Genomic DNA, 22702 nt, shown 5'->3' with positions numbered 1-22702 from the left:
TATGTTAATAAGGAAGGAACAACTCAGAGAAAGACTGATGAGAATGGTACAACTTTAGGAATGTAATCTGTGGCACTAAATGGCTTTTATAGAAACTGGAGTGTTGTGCATATTCTCAGAAACAGTGATAAAGTAAAATTATATTTTTTAATAAAGGCTCAAGACACACCTTATGGCAATACTGTGGCAAGCATAACAAAGGAAATAAATTCTTATTGTAGTGTAGTGACCCTCAAGGCAACTCTAACTCATAGTGACCTTATGTACAAAAGATGGAAATCCTGCCTGACTTTCACCATCCTCACAAATTCTTTTGTGTGTCAGTCCATTGTTGTAGTCACTGTGTCAATCTCCTTGAGAGTCTTCTCTGTCATTGACCTCCTTTTTAAAAATTTAAGTAAAATTTTTATTTTATACTGGCTTAATTACAAAGTTAGTGTGTACTGTTTTTCACACCAGATATTTATTTCCATTGACTGTCTCATTTTTTAAAGTATAATGTCCTTTTCTAGGGACTGACTCCTTTAAATAAAAAACCCTAAGTGTGTTAGATGAAGTCTCATCACCGTTTCAAAGCAGTACTCTAGCTGTGCTTCTTCCAAAACAGATATTTTATGCTTTTCATAGCCCATTGTTGTTGTTATGTGCTGTCGAAGTCACTTGCAACTCAGTGACTCTATATGTACAACAGTCCTGAAACCTACTCTATCCTTTACCAACTTTACTGTCTCTGACACACCTACCACCATTGCCTCAGTCATTTTATCAATCGACCTCATGGATGGTCTTCCCCTTTTTCTCCATCCCTTCACCCTTCCAAGAATGATGTCCCTCCAAGGACCAGTCCCTCCTTGCAACATATCCCAAGTATGTCAGACGAAGCCTCAGAATCCTTGCCTACTGGGGCAGCCTGGTCTCATCCTCTCTAGGATGAACCTGTTTGTTCTCCTGGCAGTCCCTGGTATACTCAACTCTCTTCTCCAGAACCACAACTCAAAGGCATCAATTCTCTTCCTATCACCCCTAGTCATTGTCCAGCTCTCTGACACATAGCAAGCAATTACAAAGACTATGGCCTGCATCAGGCACACCTTAGTCTCCAGACAGACTGACATCATTGCTCTTCATTACTCTAAAGAAAACTCTGACAGCTGACTTTCCCCAATGCAATATGTCTTTTGATTTATATTCAATATTCTTCACTAGTGCCACAATTAAAAAGCATCAATTCTTTTTTTGGTCTCCCTTAGTCATTATTCCATTTTCACATGCATATGAAGCAACTGAAAATACCATGGCTTGGTCAGGTGCACCTCAACCTTTAAACTATACCCTTGCTCTTCAGTACTTTAAACAGGTCCTTGGTACCAGATTTTCCCCCTGAAATCTGTCATTTGATTTCTTGACTACTGCTTCCAAGAAAGTTGATTGTGGACCCAAGTAAAATGGAATCCTTAGTAAATTTAACTTTTCCTCCCCCATCTATCATGATGTTGCTATTAGATCAGTTGAGAACTATTTTCTTTATGTGAAAGTATACTTCATACTGAAAGATGTGGTCTTTGATATGCAGTAAATGCTTCTGTCATTGCCTTTGTCATTAATCACAGGTATTGACGGACCTTCTGCCAAACCTGATCCAACATTCTTCTTTATACAGTCCAGCTTCTGGGATTATTTTCTTGGTGCACAGATTGGTGTTATGAAAGGCTACAACATTGGCACACACATTTCCTACATTTAAACCACACATTATTAAGAACCCTGTTCTTTGTGAGTATCAGTCTCTTGGCTCATGTGCAGGTTTCTGAAGAGGCTATACACATTTATCCACTGTAGCTGCTGGTGGATTTGAACTGAGAGAAAGGCCGCCTTTTGGTTAGTAGCACAACCTGCTATGGAAAATGCCACTAGAACTTCTATTTCAAGCACAGGATTAGAGGTTACAACATATGTTTATTTGAGGAGGGAACGAACACTTCAGTGCATACCAATATCCATGATGAATGAGAAAGAAAACACCATATTTTTTTTAAAAAAAAGCTGTTTATTCTGTTCTGTTTTCACTACATATATCAAAAAAAAGTTCTTTATCTTAGGCTGTGCAAGAAGTAGTCAAATGCATGTGAGAGCATTGGAACAGCTTTCATTAGGGAATGTTAGCTTTGGTAGTGTGCCTTGTTGATCTGACACTTGAACAAACACCGTATTAGCTGCTGACAGCGTTTTGTACAGAGCATGTCTATTTGTTAAAATAGAATGCTATATTCACATATTTAAATCTTTTTATTAAAAAAAAAAGCTGCAATGTGGTTAGAGTGTGAATCTACTGAAGACATCTTTAACGAATCAACACTCAAAGTGATTTGGACTCTTTTACACTGGTTGTTAGTGGGGACAAGTGTGAAGTCATCCCCCTATTCTCTTTTGAGTTCTTGCATTAGTCCCTGTAACTCCCCAAAGTCATCCGCTGTTCTCTCCTATACCAGACTTTCTGAGCCAATTCGAATATGACTGACTAATTTCAAAGTAGTTTTACTTTCTTAAATAACTGGTGCCATCTAAATAAAATGTTGTAGTCTCCTGTCGGACAAGTCTAAAATAGCATCCGAATGGAAAGCTTCTAAAGATGTGAATGAGGGATAAACAAGCTAAAAGGTTAACCTCAAGTTTAACAAAGAACCCGAAACATACTGAAAAAAACTATAAAGACTCTATCTTCACAATTTTTTAAATTCATGCTACACATATTATCGGTTGGGAGAAGAGGCATGCCTCCTGTCTTCACTAATGATGATGATTGGCTTTGATTTACACCTTTGCTGTGTTGGGTGCACACATTTTTTTATCATTTTTTAATTAATTTTCATGACAGAGACTTTGGATTTCCATTCATTCATTGTTGCACTTTTCTCCCTGCCCACTCACTCCTAAATTTACACAACTACTCATCTTTTTTTGTTCAAAATCCCTAGCTCTAAGAGAGATGCAAATCAAAACAATGATGAGATATCATCTCACCCCAGTACGAACAGCAAAATTTGACAGAACATCAGACAACAAATGCTGGTGAGGTTGCGGAGAAACTGGAACCCTTATTCACTGTTGGTGGGAGTGTAAAATGGTGCAACCACTGTGGAAGGCGGTATGGCACTTTCTCAAAAAGTTACAAATAGAAATACCATTGCCAGCAATTCCACTACTGGTAATATACTCTAAGGAAAACAGAACTGTCATCCAAGCAGATATATGCTCACCCATGTTTACTGCGGCTTTGTTCACAATAGCAAAGAGTTGGAAACAATCCAAGCGCCTATCAATAAATCAATGGATAGAGAAGCTGTGGTATATTTACACAATGAAATACAATGCTACATTTAAAAACAAGGAACTCATGAGATATTATACAAAATAGGTGACTCTGGAGGACCTTACACTGAGTGAAATATCTTAGTCACAAAAAGACAAATACTGTATAGTGCCACAAGAGTCCAGAATGAAAGCTACATAGTGGAGTGGACTAGGCAGGCAGGACTGTGTAACAATGAAAGAATTATTTCTTTTTTTTTACTTTTCAAAGAGAAAAGTGAACTGGGGTCGAGGTGGGTAGGGAGGAAAGTAGGCAACAATGAATGAATGGAAATCCAAAGTCTCTCTAAATTTCTATTAAAATAAAAATATAAAACCCAACAAACAAACAAAAAATAACCCAATATACTTTCTTATTTTATCAAACAAAAAAGGTGGGGAAATTGTCTCTAAAACCCTACCACCATTTGACCATACTTTGCTCTTTGAAACTATTATCAGATGGGTTCACGATATAATTTAGTGATTTGATGGCTAGAGTAAGAATCAGAATGACTGATAAGTAGGTTGTTTTTTGGTTTTTGTATTTTACTTTTGGAAAAATTTTCAATTTACTGTACCTTAACTACTTCATACAAGAAATGTAAGGAGCTGTGGTGGTATCATGTATGGAGTATCGTGTATGCTGTATAATGTATGGTGTATCGTGTATGGTGAGTTATGTGTCAGGCTGCTAACTGAAAGATCAATGAGTTGAATCAATCAGGAGCTCCAGGGAAGAAAGGCAAGGCAGTCTGCTCCTCTTAGGATTTACAGTGTCAGAAACCCTATTAGAAGATCATCATAAGTTGAGATTCATAGCCTCCCCAAACTCAATTTGGAAGCAGGGTGGCATCCACTTCCTAAACAGTATGCCTCTGGAAACTCTGTGAACTTTGATAAATGGTGATGGTTGTGGAAGGGCTTCAGGCCTTTTGTTCATAGGTTGCTATGAGTCATGCTTGACTCGATGGCAATCAACAACAACAAAAACCCAATGGAGGGTCTGCTATGAGGCCATTCTGATTTGATGGCAATGAGTTTTTAAGATCTTGAAAGTGGGAGAGAGAGAGAGAGAGAGAGAGAAGCTTCTTGCTGTGAGAAGCAATTGCTACATTCTTGTCAAGACACAGGCTTTTGGGATGTCACACTGCACTCCTAGAAAGATAGTGGTGGCGATGAAATTACTCTCTGCTTCTTCATTTCTGGGCTGTTGATATAATAGTGATTTTAAAGTGACTGAACCAAACCATGGTTCCCTGCTTTCTGTTCCTCTATATCTTCCAGTGATTTTAGGCACTTAGTGCCTTATGTTAAATTCCTTTCTTTCATCTGGAACTAGAGTAACTTGCTTCTTGCACTGATAACTGGCTAATTCTTAGGTTTACATCTAAATCATGGTTCACTAGAGGTGCTGTAGTGCAGAGAATTTATCCTGATGTGAGGAGGCCTGTCTTTCCCCATTATTAGATGAGAGTTAAGGCTTGATAATGTTAACTTGCTCAAGGTTACACAACTTATGAAGAGAGAACCCAAGGCAAATGCAAGTCTAAATTCAAAGTTTTTGTTCCTAACTGTTCTGTTACACTGTGAAGGTACATGATCAAGTACACACAGGTATTTTTGTTTACTTGTTTCACTCATGCTACAAATTAAAAAAGGGAATAACCAATGTGTCCTACGTTTTTGCACAAGACTGTCAAACTCTAGAGCCTTGGCACTGTTCTGATGTGTCCTATCAAGAAAACTGACATGAAAAGGTAAAAAAAATCATATGATGTCCTGCTTGTGGAGAAATCACTGCAGTTGCCCAGTTGTCTTTAATAAGATATTTCTTACTTGTCATGTATTCAATTGTCTCATCTAAGAGTTACTATAAGTATTTTTTGTATCCTGTATATAGATATTTTTGGTTTCCATCATGAGGAAACATCTTTATTGGTAAGCTCTACTGCCACATTAAATTCAGTGACTAACAGAACATTCAGTGTATTAGGTTACACTTTTTGGATTATCTATCCCAGCTCATCCGGCAGTCATTCTTTTCTTTAAAAAGAATAGTCTTCCTTTATAACTTGTAAATTAATATGCAACCAATTCCAAATTCAAGGGAACATTTCCACACTGTTCCTTTGCTTACAAATTTTAAAGGCTGAGGTGTGACATCTACAAGTCTCTTGCCAATTTCCTCCATCTGTGTCTATTCACAATCAAGTTTGCACTAAATAGTTAGGATAATTTTTAGTGGCCTCTGCTTTCTCATGGGCTTTTGGGCCACCAAATCTGCTGTATTCAACACATTTTATTCTAATTGCCACACTCGTGTGTATTTCAGGCTGAAATATGTTCCGTATGTTTCTGATTCATCTACAGTTAAGTCACCAAACTGTTTGGGGTGAGCTGCCTGGCAGCCAAAGGTCTTACTAGTCTTCTTTTCCCTTTAAGTACAGGGAGTTATATATGTGAGGACAAGTTCCTCCAATATTTTGCTGTGCTCAGGCCTCAAAAGGCTTTCAGGTTTTCTCAGGACACATTCCCTTAAGGTAGGATGGTGCAGTCAGTAGGTAGTTGCACCACTAATGCAACGACCACGCCTCTTTGGTGGTTCTAAGCTACCAGTGGCTCCAAGGGGAAAAGATGGTCAGTCTCTCTACTTACAATTTAGTCTAGGAAACCTAATGGAGGTTCTGACTGGGAAACCTCTAAGTTGGTTCTGACTCAATGATGAGTTTGAGTTTTTAGTAGATCTCAATATTCTAGGTAATGGAACTGGTCTATCATTAAGCACTTGCTTAATGAAAAGGATGTGTCAAATGTGTCTAGGTCAAGGTAGCAGCACATCGGCGATGACCATGTGGTTCTGTGGCAAAGACAAGAGACCAGGACACTTCTGCTTCCCAGGCCCTTAGCTTATGGTTATGGCTGGCATCTGTAACATTGTTAAGCAATGCCTAGTGTCTCTAAAAGATTTCTAAGAAGAAAAAAAAATAGTTCTGCTGCCTTCGTGCCTAGCTGGTTAGATAAGAAAGGTCTTTGAAGAGTGAACAAAAGAATGGAATTCTGTCCTAGGAGACTTGTTGTGGGCAATGATCACATTGTTTCTTGTGGGACTCAAGGTGGAGTACCCACTGTGGAGCGGACCAGGTGGAGCTCCACCCTTCCAAGTCCATGTGCTCTTCAGGTAGCTGCCCAAACAGATGGACTCTCGCTCCCTGGCAGAAATGCATCAAGCCCACTTCTGGTCCTCCAACAATCCCAGGGGAACCCTAGCACATTCTACCTTGTTAGAGAGGAATTGCATTTTGAAGAGGCATCCTACGGGGACCAGGCTGCTGAGCCTGCACGTAATTCACATTGTGTGTGGCTGGAGGTACAGGAGAGGTAGCTGCCTTTTGACTTACACTGTGGAAAGCATGTAGCAGCTTTCCCCTGCCCCGTCTTTCTGTCTCCTAGCAGCAAGAACAGAAAACACTTTTGTCTCCTAGAATAGCCCCACTGTAAACTTCTCCAGGTCTAGGGCTGTCCTCACACTGGATAAGTACTTTCCAGGGCCCCCAGCTGGCCTTAGCCACAGTGGGAGTTCAGTCAGAATTAATAGCTAATGCTGTTAGCACCATATGCCTTCCTTCTGGCTACTGTGTAGAGTATTCTTTTGTTTCCACATGTGGCTACAACCACCTTTTCAGTTTCAAAGACCCTTGGCCTGAAATATTGTGGAAAGACAGACTCTATGAGGTGAGAAAAGGACCTCTCCCACCCCCAGGAAAATGGATCTGTTTCTGGTATACATTCAGGTCCAAGTTCCACACAGAAAGAAAAAAACCTTGTGAGTCTACCCGTTTGGGAGAGATTCTCATCTCTGCTGCCTCCAAACCCTCCTCCTTTATTCATGAACATCACTTCTCTTTCTAGCCTCTCTTGACTTCTCACCATACAATTCAAACCCCTGCTCCCCACCCAGATTTCTCTTCCATAGACTCCTCTGCTATATCCTGCCTATGAGGAAACTCGGGTAAGTTCCCTTTTTGCTGTCTCACAGTTTCCATACTCTGATCCTGGGAAGCTTTATATGATGCCTTGATTTGCTATGTCCAGTCTGATGCCTGCCATATTCTACTCTTTCTTTCTAACGTTTAATCCTTCCATGGTCAAATCAGTTTGGGCTTTGAATTTTTCTTTGACAGCATGTGTTTTCAATACTGGAAAGCATCTTGAAATCAAAGGGAAAAAATGCCGTAATACCTATTTTTATATAATTATTTAGGACAAATATACATCAGGTGGACTCTATACTGTAGTATTCAATATGAATTGAAGCTCAACATAATAAAAAAAATTTTCACCATTGGGCCAATTGACAGCATCATGGAGATGATTAAGATGCTTAAGATCGAGATGGTTAACAATTTCAGCTTTCTTGGTTCCACAACCAGTACTCTTTCTACTAACAGTTAGAAAATTAAAAGACAAAAATTGCTTTAGGAAAATCTGCTGTCTGGGTTCTCTCCACAGTGCTGGAGAGTAACAATGTCAGCCTAGAGACTAAGGTACACCTAATCTAGGCCATGGTTTTTGAAATTAATTGCTATGCATCAGAGAGCTGGATAAGGATGATGACTAAGGACGATAGAAGAATCAATGTCTTTCTGTTATGGTGCTGGAGAAGTGTATTGAACATACCATGGACTGCTAAAAGAACAAACAGGTCTATCTCAGAGAGGGTGAAGGTAATTTGTTTCTTGGAGATAAGGATTTTGAGGCTCCATCTCACATACTTTGGGCATGTTACCAGGAGGGACCAGTCCTTAGAGAAGGACATCATGCTTGGAAGGGTTAGAGGGACAGTGCAGGAGAGGAAGACCTTGGATGAAAAGGATTGACATAGTAACTGGGCTAAAGGGAGTAGTAACTGGTGTGTTGGAGACAGTGAGACTGGCTCAGGATAGGACAGGGTTCAGAGCTATTGTTCATAGGGTCGCTATAAGTTGTAGTTGACAAGATGACACATAACAACAACAGAGCCCCCATGTTATCACACTCTGTCCCAATAGTTATCTATTTATGGTAAGTTGGACCTGATCAGCTCAATTGAATTATTTTAAGACAAATCCCAAACACCATATCATTTTACCTGTAAATAATTCAGTATTTGTCCCTGAGCATAAGGGTTCTCTTGAACCATAATGCCATGTAATAAACCTAATACCACCTAACACTAGCATATCATCAAATATTGTTCTAGTCAGGTGCTGTCAAGTGGACTGTGCCTCCCAGCGCCCCTATGAACAACAGAGCTGAGCCTTGCCCTGTCCTGCGCCATCCCTAGTCTTTGTCATGGTTAGGGCCATTGTGGGAGTCACCGTGTCAATTCATCTTGTCCAGAGTCTTCCTCCCTTTCTCTGTCTGACCCGCCTCCTCTCCCAGCATATTTCTCTCCAAGGACTGGTTCCTGCTGAGAGCACAGCCGAAGTAAGTGAGAAGTTTCACTACCCTTGCTTTTAAAGGACACTCTATTGTACTCCCTTCAAGGACAGATGTGTTTGTTCTTTTGCCAGTCCACGGAATAATCCCACACAGCAACACCACACCAACACCACAGTCCAAAGGCATCAGGCGCACCTTAGTCTTTAAACTGACATCTCCGTTTTTTAGAACTTCTGAGAGGTCCTTAAGCAGATGTCCCCAACAACATTTCTTTTGCCCACTACTCATCTGTCAGTTTGCTGCAGTCGAGTGGCTTGTGTGTGCCTGTGGAACTGGAAGCTATGCCACCAATATTTCAAATACCAGCAGTGTCACCCCTGATGAAGAGGTTTCAGCACAGCTTCAAGACTAAGAGGGTCTAAGAAGCAGGACTCGTCATCCATTTCTGAAATAAGAGGCTCTTGGAAACCTTTTGCACAACAGAAGAGCACTGTTGGATATAGTGCCAGGAGACAAGTCCCTTAGGTTGGAAGGCACCCAAAAGGTGACTGAGAAAGAGCTGCCTTCTCAAAGCAGAGTCTAACATAAGGATAAACCTTCATTTGCTGATGTGGGAAGACTCAAAATGAGAGAAAACAGCGGCAAACGTCAATTACTAATTGGAACATTAACTATCTATTCAAATTCCCCCAATTGGGCAAGGTCTTTCTAAGGTTTCTTGTTTGCATCAGAACACAAAAAAAGACCTACAAAGTGTATTTGGTTGAAATCCCTCGAGTCTCTAATCTGTAACAGTGCCTCAGATGATATCTCCCCCTTGACACTTATTCATTGAAAAAACTTAGTCATTTGTCATGTGGATTTTCTCATATTATGAATTTTTTTATTACACCTCCCACCAGTGTTCAACATGTTTTCTACCCTCTGAATTTTCTATTAGAAGGTAGAGAAGTCAAGAGGTTCAATCTGCATCATTTTAGCAAAAGTATTTCATTGCTATTGCTCTGTCTATAAAATGGGAATTCTCATTTACTTCACATCATTATTTTCAGGATCAGATAAGACCATGTATATAAAAGTATTCTATCAAACAAAGAGATAAATTTTATAATGAGGTAAATAAAAATATCCACACACTGTTTTCACATGTATTTATTTTGCTATAAATATATAGGCCAATAGCGTAAGGCGCTCTGGTGGCCTAGGGGTAAGAAGCTGCACTGCAATCCCAAAGGCACGCTGTTCAAACTCACCAGCTGCTGCAAGGGAGAAGAATGGGCAATCTTTCCATGAGATGTACTGCCTCTAAAAACCCACTGGAGGGTCTGCTATGGGTTGGTTCTGACTTGACAATACACAATAGGCCAGTAACATAAATGAGAGACTAAAAATACAAAACAGAAAAAAAGACCTCCAAGCAGCTCAAATAAAAACCACAGGCCTTATAAAAGAGCCCCTCTCAGACTGCTCCTCCAGTCTGCTATTATTTTCTATTTCTATTATTTATTTATATTTATTATTTATTTACAATTTATTATTTATTTATAATATTTCTATTATTTTCTATGACTCTAAAATATTTGATGCAATGTGCCTGACCCAGCCTTGGTATTTTCATTTGTTTCATATGCATGTATGCAGTGTATAAAGAAGATCAGAGAACTAATGTCTTTGAAGTGTGGTCTTGATGAAGAATATTGAACATAGCATCAATTGCTAAAACAAATCCATCATGGAGAGAGTGTAGCCAGACTGCTCCTTAGAAACAAGGATGGTGAGCTGTTATCTCACATAATGTGAGCATGTTATCAGGAGAGTTCAATCTCTGGAGAAGGACATTATGCTTGGAAAAGATAACAAAAGAGAGGAAGACCCTGAGTAGGATTAAATTGACAGGGTGATTGGGACAGACAATGGGCTTAAGCATAGCAAAGATTGTGAGAATGGTGAAGGATGAGGCAGAGTACACAAGGTCACTGTGAGTTGCAGGCGACTAGATGGCACCTAACAACAAAGCAAGGTATTTGATTATCTGGGTTGCATTGCAAGATAGAAGGCAAAGAGTGGGAAAAGAAATATCCTGAACAGGAATGCAGTTAGCCTATGGCTGTCAAGTCCAACTCACAGTGACCCTATATCAGACTTCCAAGGCTGTAGAGCTTTATGAGAGGAGACTAGCAATCTCCTTCCACAGATGTGTTGGTGAACTTGAACTTCTGAGAATTTGGTTAGCAGTCTTACACGCTATACCAGCAATGGTCCTTACAAGTGTACAACAATGGAGACAATGCAACTCAACTTACTGCACTTGAGTTCAAAGGGACTTAAAGATCACTTACAGTTTTCCAAGACTAAATTGCTGATAGAGTTAAACTTCCAGGGATGTATGACCTTTGGGTGAGCAGTGCAATGCCCCATGGTCTATGCCAACAGAATGCCAAATGGAAGAATAAAATAAGTGATAAAAAAATCAGGCCAATCTGGGACCATTGACCATCAGTAACTGTTAGGCCTGATGGTCCGTGGCAACTAACGGATGGGCTGTTCCCTGCTCCCATAGCTGCAGCCTTCCAAATGCCCATCATTTCAACAAGACCCTTCACTCACTCAAACAACTACCTAGAGAAAGAGAAAGGATCAATGAGTTTTATACTCAGACAATGGGACACTACTCACCAAGAAAAAGGAATGTACCATTGATAAGCAGAGCAGTGTCAATAACATGCTATGAGAAAAATCCATTTTTATCAGTTCAGTAAGAACCCTTTATATGAAAAGCCAAACCCGGCAAAACTAACTTATGATGGCAAAAATCAGTAGAGTGTTCATTCTTGAGGACAAAGAGAGATTAACCAGAAAGGGACACGGAAGAACTTCCTGAGGTGCTGGCAATATTCCCTATCTTAGCTGGGGGGGTGGTTACACAGGTACACATGACTGTCATGATTTATCAATTGGAATATTTAAGATCTGTGCATAGTATTATATGTTAACTATTGTTATCCTGTTATGTGCCATTGAATTGTGAGCAGACTCATAGCTGACCCTCCTGCAGGTTTTCAGAGGCAGCAAACTGCACCAGAGGAGGTTTCCCATCCACCTCCCAGAGAGCAGCTGGCAGATTCAATCCGAGTGCCTTTGGGATTGCAGCACAGCTTTTTATCACTAAGCCACCAGAGCTCCCGTACTAACTATACTTCAATTAAAAGAATTTTAAAAAAGATAGTCAGCTCATTTACAGGTGTGCAACCAGTGTCCAAAGGCTGGCTGAACTAGATATTCAGACCCAAATGCCAACTTTTTGCAAACATGGCCAAAACAGTACAACACAAAACATCACTTTAAACGGCAACAAATCCAAGGACATTTGACAGCCTGGCTTTTTATTACTGATGACATTTACATAATCACTGTAATGTTTATTGCAGATCCATTCACGTGCAAAAGTTTTTAACCCCATTTTAGCAGGAAGCAAAGCCATCAAAGATACGATAATGTACTATCAAAAATACAGTTGAGGATCATTCATTATTATAGTCTAAAGAAGAAGCAAGCTGCCATTCACAGGGTCTTCTTATCACGTGCACATAAACAATACTGAGGCCTAACGAATAGGGTAGGCTTTCCTTCAACACCTTTATTCTGGTTCCTTATCTTCATCTGAAAAATGGGGGACAGACTTCTTTGCAACCACATTGTCTAGTCTCTGTCCTTGTAGATACGGATTTACACTCTGGAAAAAAAAAGGGGGGGGGCGTTTATTATATGCATATACCTCATAAAAGAAGTGAAAGAGAATTGTTTCTGGCTTAAATGGTCCGCAACAAGGCTAATGGGAAGCTTCCACTTACTAAATGATTACTCCAGTGCATTACCAATATCTTACTGGCTTTGGAAACATTATGTGATAAGTAGATGTGTCTAGTTGTATCTACCACACAGCAATAGAGTTCCTTCATTATCAGATGTAACGCCGTCATTGCTGGTGTTTTGGTGCAAAGATTTGGCATGAACCAGCTAATAAGCTCTTGCAATTAGATATCTTCCTGTGCAAGGTAATTCTTATTCTGTGGTTCTTTTTAGGAAAGATAGAGAATCTGAAATTCATTAAATTATGATGCAAGAACAAAGTGACTTCACTAAGTGGCTTAAGCAGGGTGGAAATTGTTAGGATGGTGAAATCCCAGGCAGAGTTTCAGTCTATTATACATAGGCTATTTCAGTTAGAGTCGACTTGATGACATTTAACATCGATAACAGAAGAACTCTCTAAAGAAGATGAGAAGGGCCATGCAGTGACTAGCAACTGAAGACTGGTCACAAGATCATCCTGTGGCTGTAACTGACAGTTGCACACCAGCAGTTTGCTAAAGAATCTTTGTCAGGGATCATTTTTCATCTTCCCTCAGCTGAAAGGGGGAAAGGGCATTATCTGGAAGCCTCTTTTATTTTGACTCAACTGTTCATACTTTGAAATTTCTTTCATCTGTTAGTATGCTGAGTGAGTCAAAGATTTTCCATTCCTTCTCTAATACATCCATATTCTTCTAAGGCTTGGGTTTGAATGAATAACTTGACAGCATAGTCTTAGCAAATGGAAAAAAGTATCAAAAGCTTTGGAAGATAGTATGTACTGAAAATTACTTGCTGTAACTGAACAAAAAAAGATAGGAGCTTAATTTACACTTGATCAGCTTTTTAGTTGCATGCTAAGTCATCATGAACACAAGAAGGCAGTTCATAGTTGGATCTCCCTTAACTGGCAGGGCTGCCTAACACTTTTGAAGAGTCTAATTTTTCAGAAGAGAAGGCATGGAACTCTTCTATCTTCCGACAGGTAAAATAATAAACTTTTAAAGGTTCAACTCATATTAAAAAACTACATTGTATCACAAGCAAGTAGAGAATTAATTATGAGAAATATCCTCATATAGCTTTGGAAGTGGATGCCACTTCTGGAAGTGGCATCCACTTCCTAAACAACATGCCTCTGGAAACTCAATGAACATTGAAAAATGATGATGTTTATAGAAAGGCTTGACTCGATGGCAGTCAATAAAAACATCCTTATATATCTGAAAATGACACATCACAGAAAGATAGTATCTTTCTGTGAAGTAATATTTATAAAGTGTAGGAAAATCAATATGCTTTTCTACTGGAGACTGTCAACAAGAATAGTCTGGCCTACTCCATGAAATCCTATCTAAATCATTGAGTATATGGAACAAGTGGGATGGAAAGAACTTAGTCAGCATATACTTATTTTCACTGGTGTTTAATAATATATTAATCATGAAACTCTGAATCTATTAAAAAGGGGGTATGAGATTTTGATGTTTATCAAGTGTGGGGTTGAAAAGTTGCTCCGATCTATGTTGTTGCCGTCAGCCATTGTTGAGTCAGCCTGTGCCCCATGGCCAAGTATACAAAGTATGGGGACTTGTGCCGTCCACAGAGACTGGCTGCAGACTGCATCACTGTGAGGCACAGGATCTTTGGAAGTAGATTTCACAGGCTTTTCTCCTCGGTCTATCTGAACCTGGAAACTGCACAGAAACCTGTTCAGCATCAGAGTAACACACATGTCTTCACGGAGAGACAGACAGATGCTGTGTAGGAGGTACACCGGCCAGGAACCTAATTCGGATCTCTCTTGTGGATGGCAAGAATACTACCACTGTCCCTAAATAAGATAAATGGTAGATCTTAAAGGAGAATGCCCAAGAGTTAATAGACTGCAAAGTCATCCTAAAGATTTGGTGACCTATAAATTCCTGAAACAACTAGGAATTCACTTTCATTTGAGCAAGTGTGGGAAATCACATAAAACCAGGGGCTCTGTCATCTCTTTGAGGAGAATTCCCCTTAGTAAGGTTCTCTCTCTGGTCAGACCCAGAAGAGGTTAGAGGAGAAGGGTAATAATTTAATAAGCAAGAAAAAGGAGCATTTGAACTTTTAAAAGAATGCTTAACTATTGGTTTTAAAGCTAACATTTACCTCTAACAACAACGAGAGAGCTCAATTGGCCCAGTGTACAGAAAGTGATGCTATGAAGCCCAAGGTGGGTGACTTTAATCTGCAGCCTGCAGGCCTGTTTTTAATTGTTTTTGGTCAAACATTCTTCTAGGTCATATAGCCCTGGCTGTGAAGCTAAACACTGTGACATTGATGTGTCAAATGCGATAATGGTTACCCATGGTGGACAGTGTTTTGTGGAGCTCCCTAATTAAAACAAGTTTGGAAGCAGGAGTGGCATCCACTTCCAAAATAGCTTGCTTCTGGAAACCCTATGAACCTAGAGAAAGGATGAAAGTTATACAAGTGTTCAGACTTTTTGTTCATAGGGTCAGTACGAGTCACCTACAACTCAATGGCACTTAACAACAACAACACAAGTATATATAATGAGATGGAGTGATACAGTGACTGGGGCAATGGGGGTTGGTGTGTCAGAATTAGTGAAACTGGCTCGGACAGGGAAGGAACAGAGCTGCTGTACATAGGGTCACTATGCATTGCAAGCAACTCAACCAATAACATTCTATGACAGGTTTGGAAGCAGGAGTGGCATCCACTTCCTAAACAACTTGCTTTTGGAAACTCTATGAACTTTGATAAATGTCAATATTTGTAGAGGGGCTTTAGGCCTTTTGTTCATAGGCTCGCTATCAGTCATGCTTAACTTGAAGGCAGTCAACAACAATAACAATAAATATAATAGGGAGCTGTGATGGTTTAGTGTTTAAGTAAGTGCGCTGTAATCCTGAAGGCATGCAGTTTGAATCCACCAGCTGCTCAGCAGGAGAAGGATGGCAATCTCCTCACTTGTGATTAACTGCCTCTGAAAACCCACTAGAGGGTCAGCCATGGGTCGGTTCTGACTCAACAGTACACAACAATCATAATATAATAATAACAATTTGAAATATGCTCTGAAGAACTCAACTCACTTATATTTTTACCATCTATTTGGATGACAGTTCAGTTCAGTTACGCAGAAAACATTCTCTCCATGTCACAACTGGAGAAGTGAAAATTCAGAGGCCTTGGACCAAACTATATACCCTCAGTGGAGTCAAGTGCAACTCTCTGGTACAACAGAAAAGATCCTTGATTTCTATCTTGAAGAACTATTGGGTTTGAATTCTTGCTTCCAGTGTCCTCTGAAAACCTATACAAGATGTAGATCTTTGTTGGAATAAGCCATGCACTTTTTAAAAAAAAGGAAATCTGTAATTTCTTTATTTTGATTTGTGGACATGAGAGAGATGGTGAAGGTCGGCAGCTGAGATGAGAACACCAGCTAAGGTCTCATTCCAGAGGAAGCAATTCTGTTTCTCTATCAATTTCTACAGGCCTCTGGTTTATGGGAAGAAAACAAGTCTTTAGAGATGACTAAGACAAGGAGGAGACTGAGATCTCTGGGTCAAAGTAACCCTTCTGTTCATAAACCCAACATCTTTCCTATGTAGAGGAAGTTGAGGATAAATGGAAATCCTTTACAACGTGCCTTTGCCAGAATTCCAAGTTTGGGTAATCACTAGTCTCATGAAAACACAATGTAAATTGTGACCATCAGTCATTCACTGCATCAAGGGAGAAGGGGTGATGGGCTGGGAAGTAGAGATAATTAGAGCATATTCATTTCAGGGCTATCACTAGTCTCACTTGGACCTGTGCATATTGCACCATGAAGAGAGATTCAGCTTCTCTTCCTAGTAAATTATGTGTATTCTTAGCTCCTAGAATAGAATTTCTTGATGTTCTCTCAAGACCACATCATATCCTTTGGACCCTTTCTGACATTGTCTGCCACTGGAAGCTGGAATCACCCGGAGAAAAACCCCTAATAGCCCCACTAATGCTCCCAAAGAAATGTTTCCAGACATCAAAACGTTCTGCATTTCACATAGGAAGCTGGCTGTGGGTCATCTGGGTTTTGTCAAGACGTAAAGGGGCTTGGAACCCTCGGCTGTGGAGACAGGAGGATTAATGCCGAAGCCAGAAAATCCACACCTCTTAAAACACTTTCTGACTGGATTAGGCAAAGCTATTCAGAATGACCACAGTAGCCACTGTGCAGAGTTCCAAGTGTTGCCAGGATTCAAGCCCTTGCTATGCTGAATAAAAGCCTTCGGTATACAGTTTCCTGTTTGTATGCCTTAACTAAGATGGTTATTACCCATACCACTTTACCACATAATTGCTGTTGCTGTTAACTGCTGTCAAATCAAGCAATCTTGTCAAATTAGCCACTGAATCATGGTCACACCATGCACTGACTGACAGCGGTGATCCATAGGGTTTTTCATTGGCTGATTTCCAGAAGTAGATCACCAGACCTTTCTTCCTATTCTGTCTTCCTCCAAAGGCTCTACTGAAGTCTGTTTGGTACCACAGCAACAGGCTAGCCTCCAGGGAAAGGTGGCTGGCAGCTAGACATCAGGTGTGTTGGTTGGGAATTGAAGCCAGGTTTCCCACACAAAAAGCAATAATTTGACCACTGAGCCACCATTGACTCTTTGCCATGTAATTGCTGGGCCTTTAGTTTTTACTCTATTTTAATAGTAAAAGAGGATAACAGGGGGCCAGGTCTTTCTGTCAAGCAAGGTCCTGGTTAATTAAGAGTGAGTATTGATCATTCCCTAAATCTCAGTGTCGTGAAATGCACTGGGAAACCAAATAAAATAAAATAAAATTCAATATTCTGCTTTGTATGAAGCAACACCATCAGGTGAAATGCAGGGCCTCTTGACCAAGATTCCCACCCTGGGCAGCCACGAAATGGAGTTGAGGGGATCATTCCAGGACTTCTGGTTCCCCTGGAAATCCTGTGTGAAAGATTGGGGAAACCAAGACAGCCAGGGTGGACTTCTCTGAGTGTGGCCCCTGCTACTCTGAACTACCTTTCTGCCTTATCAGGGCTTCATGTGAAAGGATTTTGGAACTTTCCAATAACTGCAGCATGTCAACTGTCCCCCTCCAGAAGCTGCAGGGACCCCCACCACAATCCTGCGGCCGCTCATTACCCTCCTTCTTCGCCTCTGTCCTCCTTTCATCTTCTCATAGAGGAGTTTCTTGTTCTGGAGTGGAGAGAAGAGAAAACATAAACGTAGAAGTATGGATCAAATTTGGCGAATGCTTGTTTTGAAAGCAAAACTCGGTTTGTCCGCTGGATATTTGCATACACATATTTTGGAACAAAATGAGATGAAAAGAATGCCGTGTCAGAAAGATAGACCACAAGAGAGAAGCTAGTGGTTGTGCAGCTTTTAATAAATGCCCCAGAGCACATCAACACCAGTGTCATCGACAGTCATATAAACAGGAAAACGTGACAGGCTACAAACACAGGGGGCGCTGGAAACCCATCTCCTCACTTTGAACGGCTTTTGTTTACAGCCAACAATCTTTAATCTCACTTTATTTTTGCATCTCCTTTCCTTTTCACAAACTGGACACATTAACTGTTCTCCAGAGGAGTGTCTGACTATGAATAACAATCCTCTACATAAATAAACGAGACACTGTGACTTCTGCAACCATTCCTTCTGCGACTTAAGGCAGTGCCCCCAGTCAAGACAATCGGAAAACCATTTGGTCTATAACATTTTTAATAGACTGAACCTTTTAAAAACTGCCAAAAAACTTCTTGGCAGAAAAGAAAGTTATGTTGGGGTGGGGGGCAGGGGCCAGGGGGAGGGGGAAGCTCTGTTACCACAGTTTGTTTAAGTGTTTCCACATATTGCTGTATTTCAAACACACAGTGGACTTAAATGAGCTCTAGAATATCAGACACATGCTCAACAGATTTCCCTTCTATTGAGATTGTAAAAGACAGAACGCTTAACCTGAAGGCTGAATGGGAAAAGGGAGGCTAGGGGGTTGAGGGTTTGTGAGGCAGCTTTAGTTACATGGTAGTATTTATTTGTGTTTTTAATCGAAAGGGAAATCATGCATAAAAGAGGTGATTCATCTTACTCTAAATAAAATACCCTGACATGACTTAAAAAAAAAAGTTTTAAAAAGAGATAGGTAACAGAATCCTGTTAAAGAATTAGTTTATACATAGCTCTTTTATCTTCTGGGCTCTCTGGTTATATTGATACCCCCCTCCCCCCCACACACACACAGTGGATGTGTAGAAGAAAATGGCAAATGCCAAGAATGAGATACATAAATTTTACGTTCATTAAAATTGACCCCACCCACAATTCACAAGCTCTTGCCCACCTTGATTCTGTAGTGAGGCCACGTGAGGAAATGCAAGCTCGCCCACTGCCAAAACCCCATTGGTCCTGGCTGCAGCCTCGACCTCCTGCTCACTTGGGGAATGGGTGGTTTGAATATTAGAAGGAAGAAAAGGCAGATGTGTAGTTCATTGCCCTGAGGAATGAGGGTACCCTTGGGAAGCTTCTCTTTTGATGGATGCCACATTTCCTAATACACAGAATGTCTGGGAGTCAGTGTCAAAGACGGGAGTGAGGGTGGAATGCTGAGGACAGAAGTGTCTTCCTGTGAGTGATGTTACCTGTTATCTTTGAGACGCTATAGGACAGAGCAGAACTGCTCCTTTGGGTTTCAAAGGTAGCGATCTTTCTGAATGGGAGCTCTGGTGGCTTAATGGCTTGGAGTTGTGCTGACAAGCCAAAACCACACAGTATAAATCTCCTATCTGCTCCATGGGAGAAGGAAGGCAGATAGTCTTACTTGCACTTTACTGCCTCTTTAACCCACTGGCGGCTTGGCTATGAGTTGGTTTCTGACTTGACAGTCAACAACAGTCTTTACAAAAGCTAACTGCCACATTTTCTCCTGTAGTGCAGCTAACAGGTTCACACCACCCTTTCAGTCTGCACTCAAGCAAGGACCCACGACACCACCAAAGCTCTGTATTCAGCTGCTTAAAATAGACAAGCGATAGGTTGGGGCAGGGCTGTAATGACAGACTTGCTTTACTCTGAACAACCATTCTGTCATTTGCATAATAGTCTCCTCAAGAATTAAAAGAAACTGGCTCTGGTGTGGACTGTCAAGTGATGTCAGGGTCTGGGATGCTCACCCACTACAGTGACACGACAGTGCCCAGGCTGTCTTTCACTGGAGGCCCAGGTTCTGCTCATGACCAACTGATTCAGTTGAAGTGAGAGCCCTCAGTGCAAAGTTGTGGAAAGATTTTGGAAAAGAAAAACATTTTCTTTGTAAAGTATCTTTACACCAAGCTTTCCATCACTTAGCAGTTAATATGTAAAGAAGGCAGGTGAATGTAAAAAAATAAGGAAGTCTTACTGGCAAATAAGGAGTAGGGACCTTATGTGCAATATGATTGTGAACTATTAGAACTTTGTCATCTTAAAGGACAGTCTGAAAAAAGGCGGGATGCTATCTATGTGGGTTTAGAATAGCAGGACATAGTTAACAAAGTTCGCCTTTGATACAATCACCAATGCTGTGGGTACACAGGTTGTGCAAAGCACTCAGTGCTCAACAGGACTAGATAGCAACTAGCTCAGGACCCATAACAGGGTAAAGCCATGAAAGAAAAGAGATTCATCTGGTCTATAAAGAACACTAGTACTGGAAGGTGCGGTTCAAACCCCAGGGCTATTCAACCTTCCAATGTCTCCCTTTTCCCATTTGTAAAATGAGAGTTACAGGGATGGGAAGATGAAAGGAGATGATTCATGTAAAGTATTAAGCATAGTGTCCAGCACATAGTATGTGCTCAATAAATTCTAGCTGCTATTATTATACCCAGGACCCCTAGTGGTGTAGTGATGAAGCACTCAGCTGCTTCTTAGCAGCTGGAACCCACCAGCTGCTACCCGGGGTGGGGGGGTGGAGGGGAGTGTGGTAGGCTGCCTCTGTAAAGATTTCAGTCCTGGGAATCCCAAGGGACAGTTCTATTCCACCAGTCCTATGAGGTCACTATGAGTCAGAAGCAACTTGACAGCACTGGGCTTGGCTTTTATTCATCTTTGCATTCTCATCATCTATTATGGGCTAGGGTAGGCATATGATGTGCACTTACTAAATGTGAACAAAGAAAAATGCAGGAAACAAGGCAGACGCTGGTATTTATAATCTATGCATCATTGCTAAAGAACCAGCTCGGGTGAATGTCAGAAACAAGGAAGCCTCATTGGCAATTAAAAAATCAGGACCTTGTGTGCAGTCTGTGAAAGATAATTACTTTGTTAACTTAAAGGATGGTGTGGACAAGCTTGACGCTCACTATCAGACTGTGTAAACACCGGGGAAGACTTGTGGGCCCCAGTTTAGAAAAGCAAGACATACTCAATTCACACTTCCATGTGAAGATCAAGTAAATCATGCTTTACTGCTAGGCAGTAATGAGAACATAAACTAAGGAAACGTAACTTTAAACAAAGACATGATTACAGATAATAAAAGAGATGTAAACATTTTTTCTGACCATTATCTGTGACAGTGTGTCTTTTTGCATAGAATTCGGAATTCTAAGTCTTTAATGCAGACAGTGAATGGAAACAACTAAGAGAAGGATGGATATTTAGGGACACAAAGAATAAAGTGTGGGCTCTTCCTATAGTTCTAGAAGTGTGTGGAACTTGGTGAAAGAAACCTATAAAAACTTTGAAAAATAGGTCAGGAAAACTAGAAAGATAAAAATTTCCCCCTGTCTCTTAATTCTTCATATCACCAAGCATCTCTCCACCCTCACCCAGTCTTTCTTAGATAAACTTCTTGCTTCATTTTCCCCCATCTCCAACGTGTATAAACCCTACAGGTGGCCTTGAAAATTATTCCAAAACCCAGTGTTCACTACTAGATCTGTTTATGAAAAGACGAAAATAGGGTAAAGTGTAAGACCAACCAGTTACAAATCGAGCCAGTTCTGACTCACGAGAGTCCTAAGCATAGAGCTCTGCTCCATAGAGTCTTCAGTGACTGATTTTCAAAAGTCAACCATCAGACCTTTGGGTGGCAGATTTCTGAGATGCCATTCAGTGGACCTGAATGTTCAATCTTTTGGTTAGCAGTCATTCACCATTCAGGGACACTGGAACTGACCCATAGCGGACTCACTATTTGGGTTTCCAGGGCTTTAAATCACAGAGGAGTAGATCACCCATCTTTTCCCTGCAAAGTTGCTGGTAGATTTAAATTGCCAGAGAGGTGTGGTCTTTGGGTTAAAGTGCAACTCTCTACAAACTACAGCACCTATCAAAGGCAGTAAATAAATGCCTCTAGTAATGCTACCAGAGACAGTAAAACTAACTTGGGTGATGGAATGGTTTTGCTGGAAGGCAGAGTGCCCCTAGACTCAGTGCAGTGTTGGTACAAACACCAAACCCAAACCCACTGTCATCATGTCAATTCTGACTCACTGTGACCCTCTCCTGGGTTTCTGAGGCTGTAAATCTATACAGGAGGAGACTGCTTACTTTTCTTTTTGGAATGGCTGATAGATTTGAACGACTAACCTTTAGCAGCTGAACATGTAGGCACTACACCACCAGGGACCCTCCAGAAAATAAGAGTGGTCAATGAACAGGGAGATTTTATGCTAACATAGTATAAAAGGAAGAGAAGTATTTTAGACTTGCTACTTCAATGTTCCCTTAAAATAAGAAACAAGGTCTTCTGGCAGTCATTGGCTTGGGAAGGACTGAGGGCTTTGGCAGGATTTGTGTAGTTCAGAGATGTACTGACCTTTTAATACTATCTGTGAATTAACTCTCCTGAGCAGTTTCTCATTTTGCTCATGTAACTCAGACATTTCATGACATAGGCCCCAACCTAGCAGCCTAGATATCTCCCCATTCAATTTCATCTTGTTTGGCTCACTGTTCCCGGAGGTTAGAACTCTATTAAATCTCAATTCTGTGGCTCACTGTTACCCTTTCCAACTCCATGGCATCTTCTAAAAACCTAATAAGTATAT

At 40.6% G+C, this 22702-nt stretch overlaps 1 protein-coding gene across 1 annotated transcript in view; it reads right to left on the bottom strand.

The window, feature by feature from the left end:
- Window positions 1-12409: 12409 nt before the first annotated feature.
- SCG5 (secretogranin V (7B2 protein)) overlaps window positions 12410-22702 on the bottom strand; it is a 114555-nt gene continuing 104262 nt past the window's right edge. The window contains exons 4-5 of the mRNA XM_006883047.1: window positions 17805-17858; window positions 12410-12505 (exon numbers count right to left, since the gene is read on the bottom strand). Coding sequence (XP_006883109.1) covers window positions 12410-12505; window positions 17805-17858 — 150 coding nt within the window. The remainder of the gene's footprint in view (window positions 12506-17804; window positions 17859-22702) is intronic.

Source organism: Elephantulus edwardii, unplaced genomic scaffold (genome assembly GCF_000299155.1).
Source record: "Elephantulus edwardii isolate Elephantulus edwardi_28Jun2011 unplaced genomic scaffold, EleEdw1.0 scaffold00026, whole genome shotgun sequence".
Taxonomy (NCBI): Eukaryota; Metazoa; Chordata; class Mammalia; order Macroscelidea; family Macroscelididae; genus Elephantulus; species Elephantulus edwardii.
Note: the sequence above shows the minus strand (reverse complement) of the source record. Positions and strands in the feature narration are given on the sequence as shown.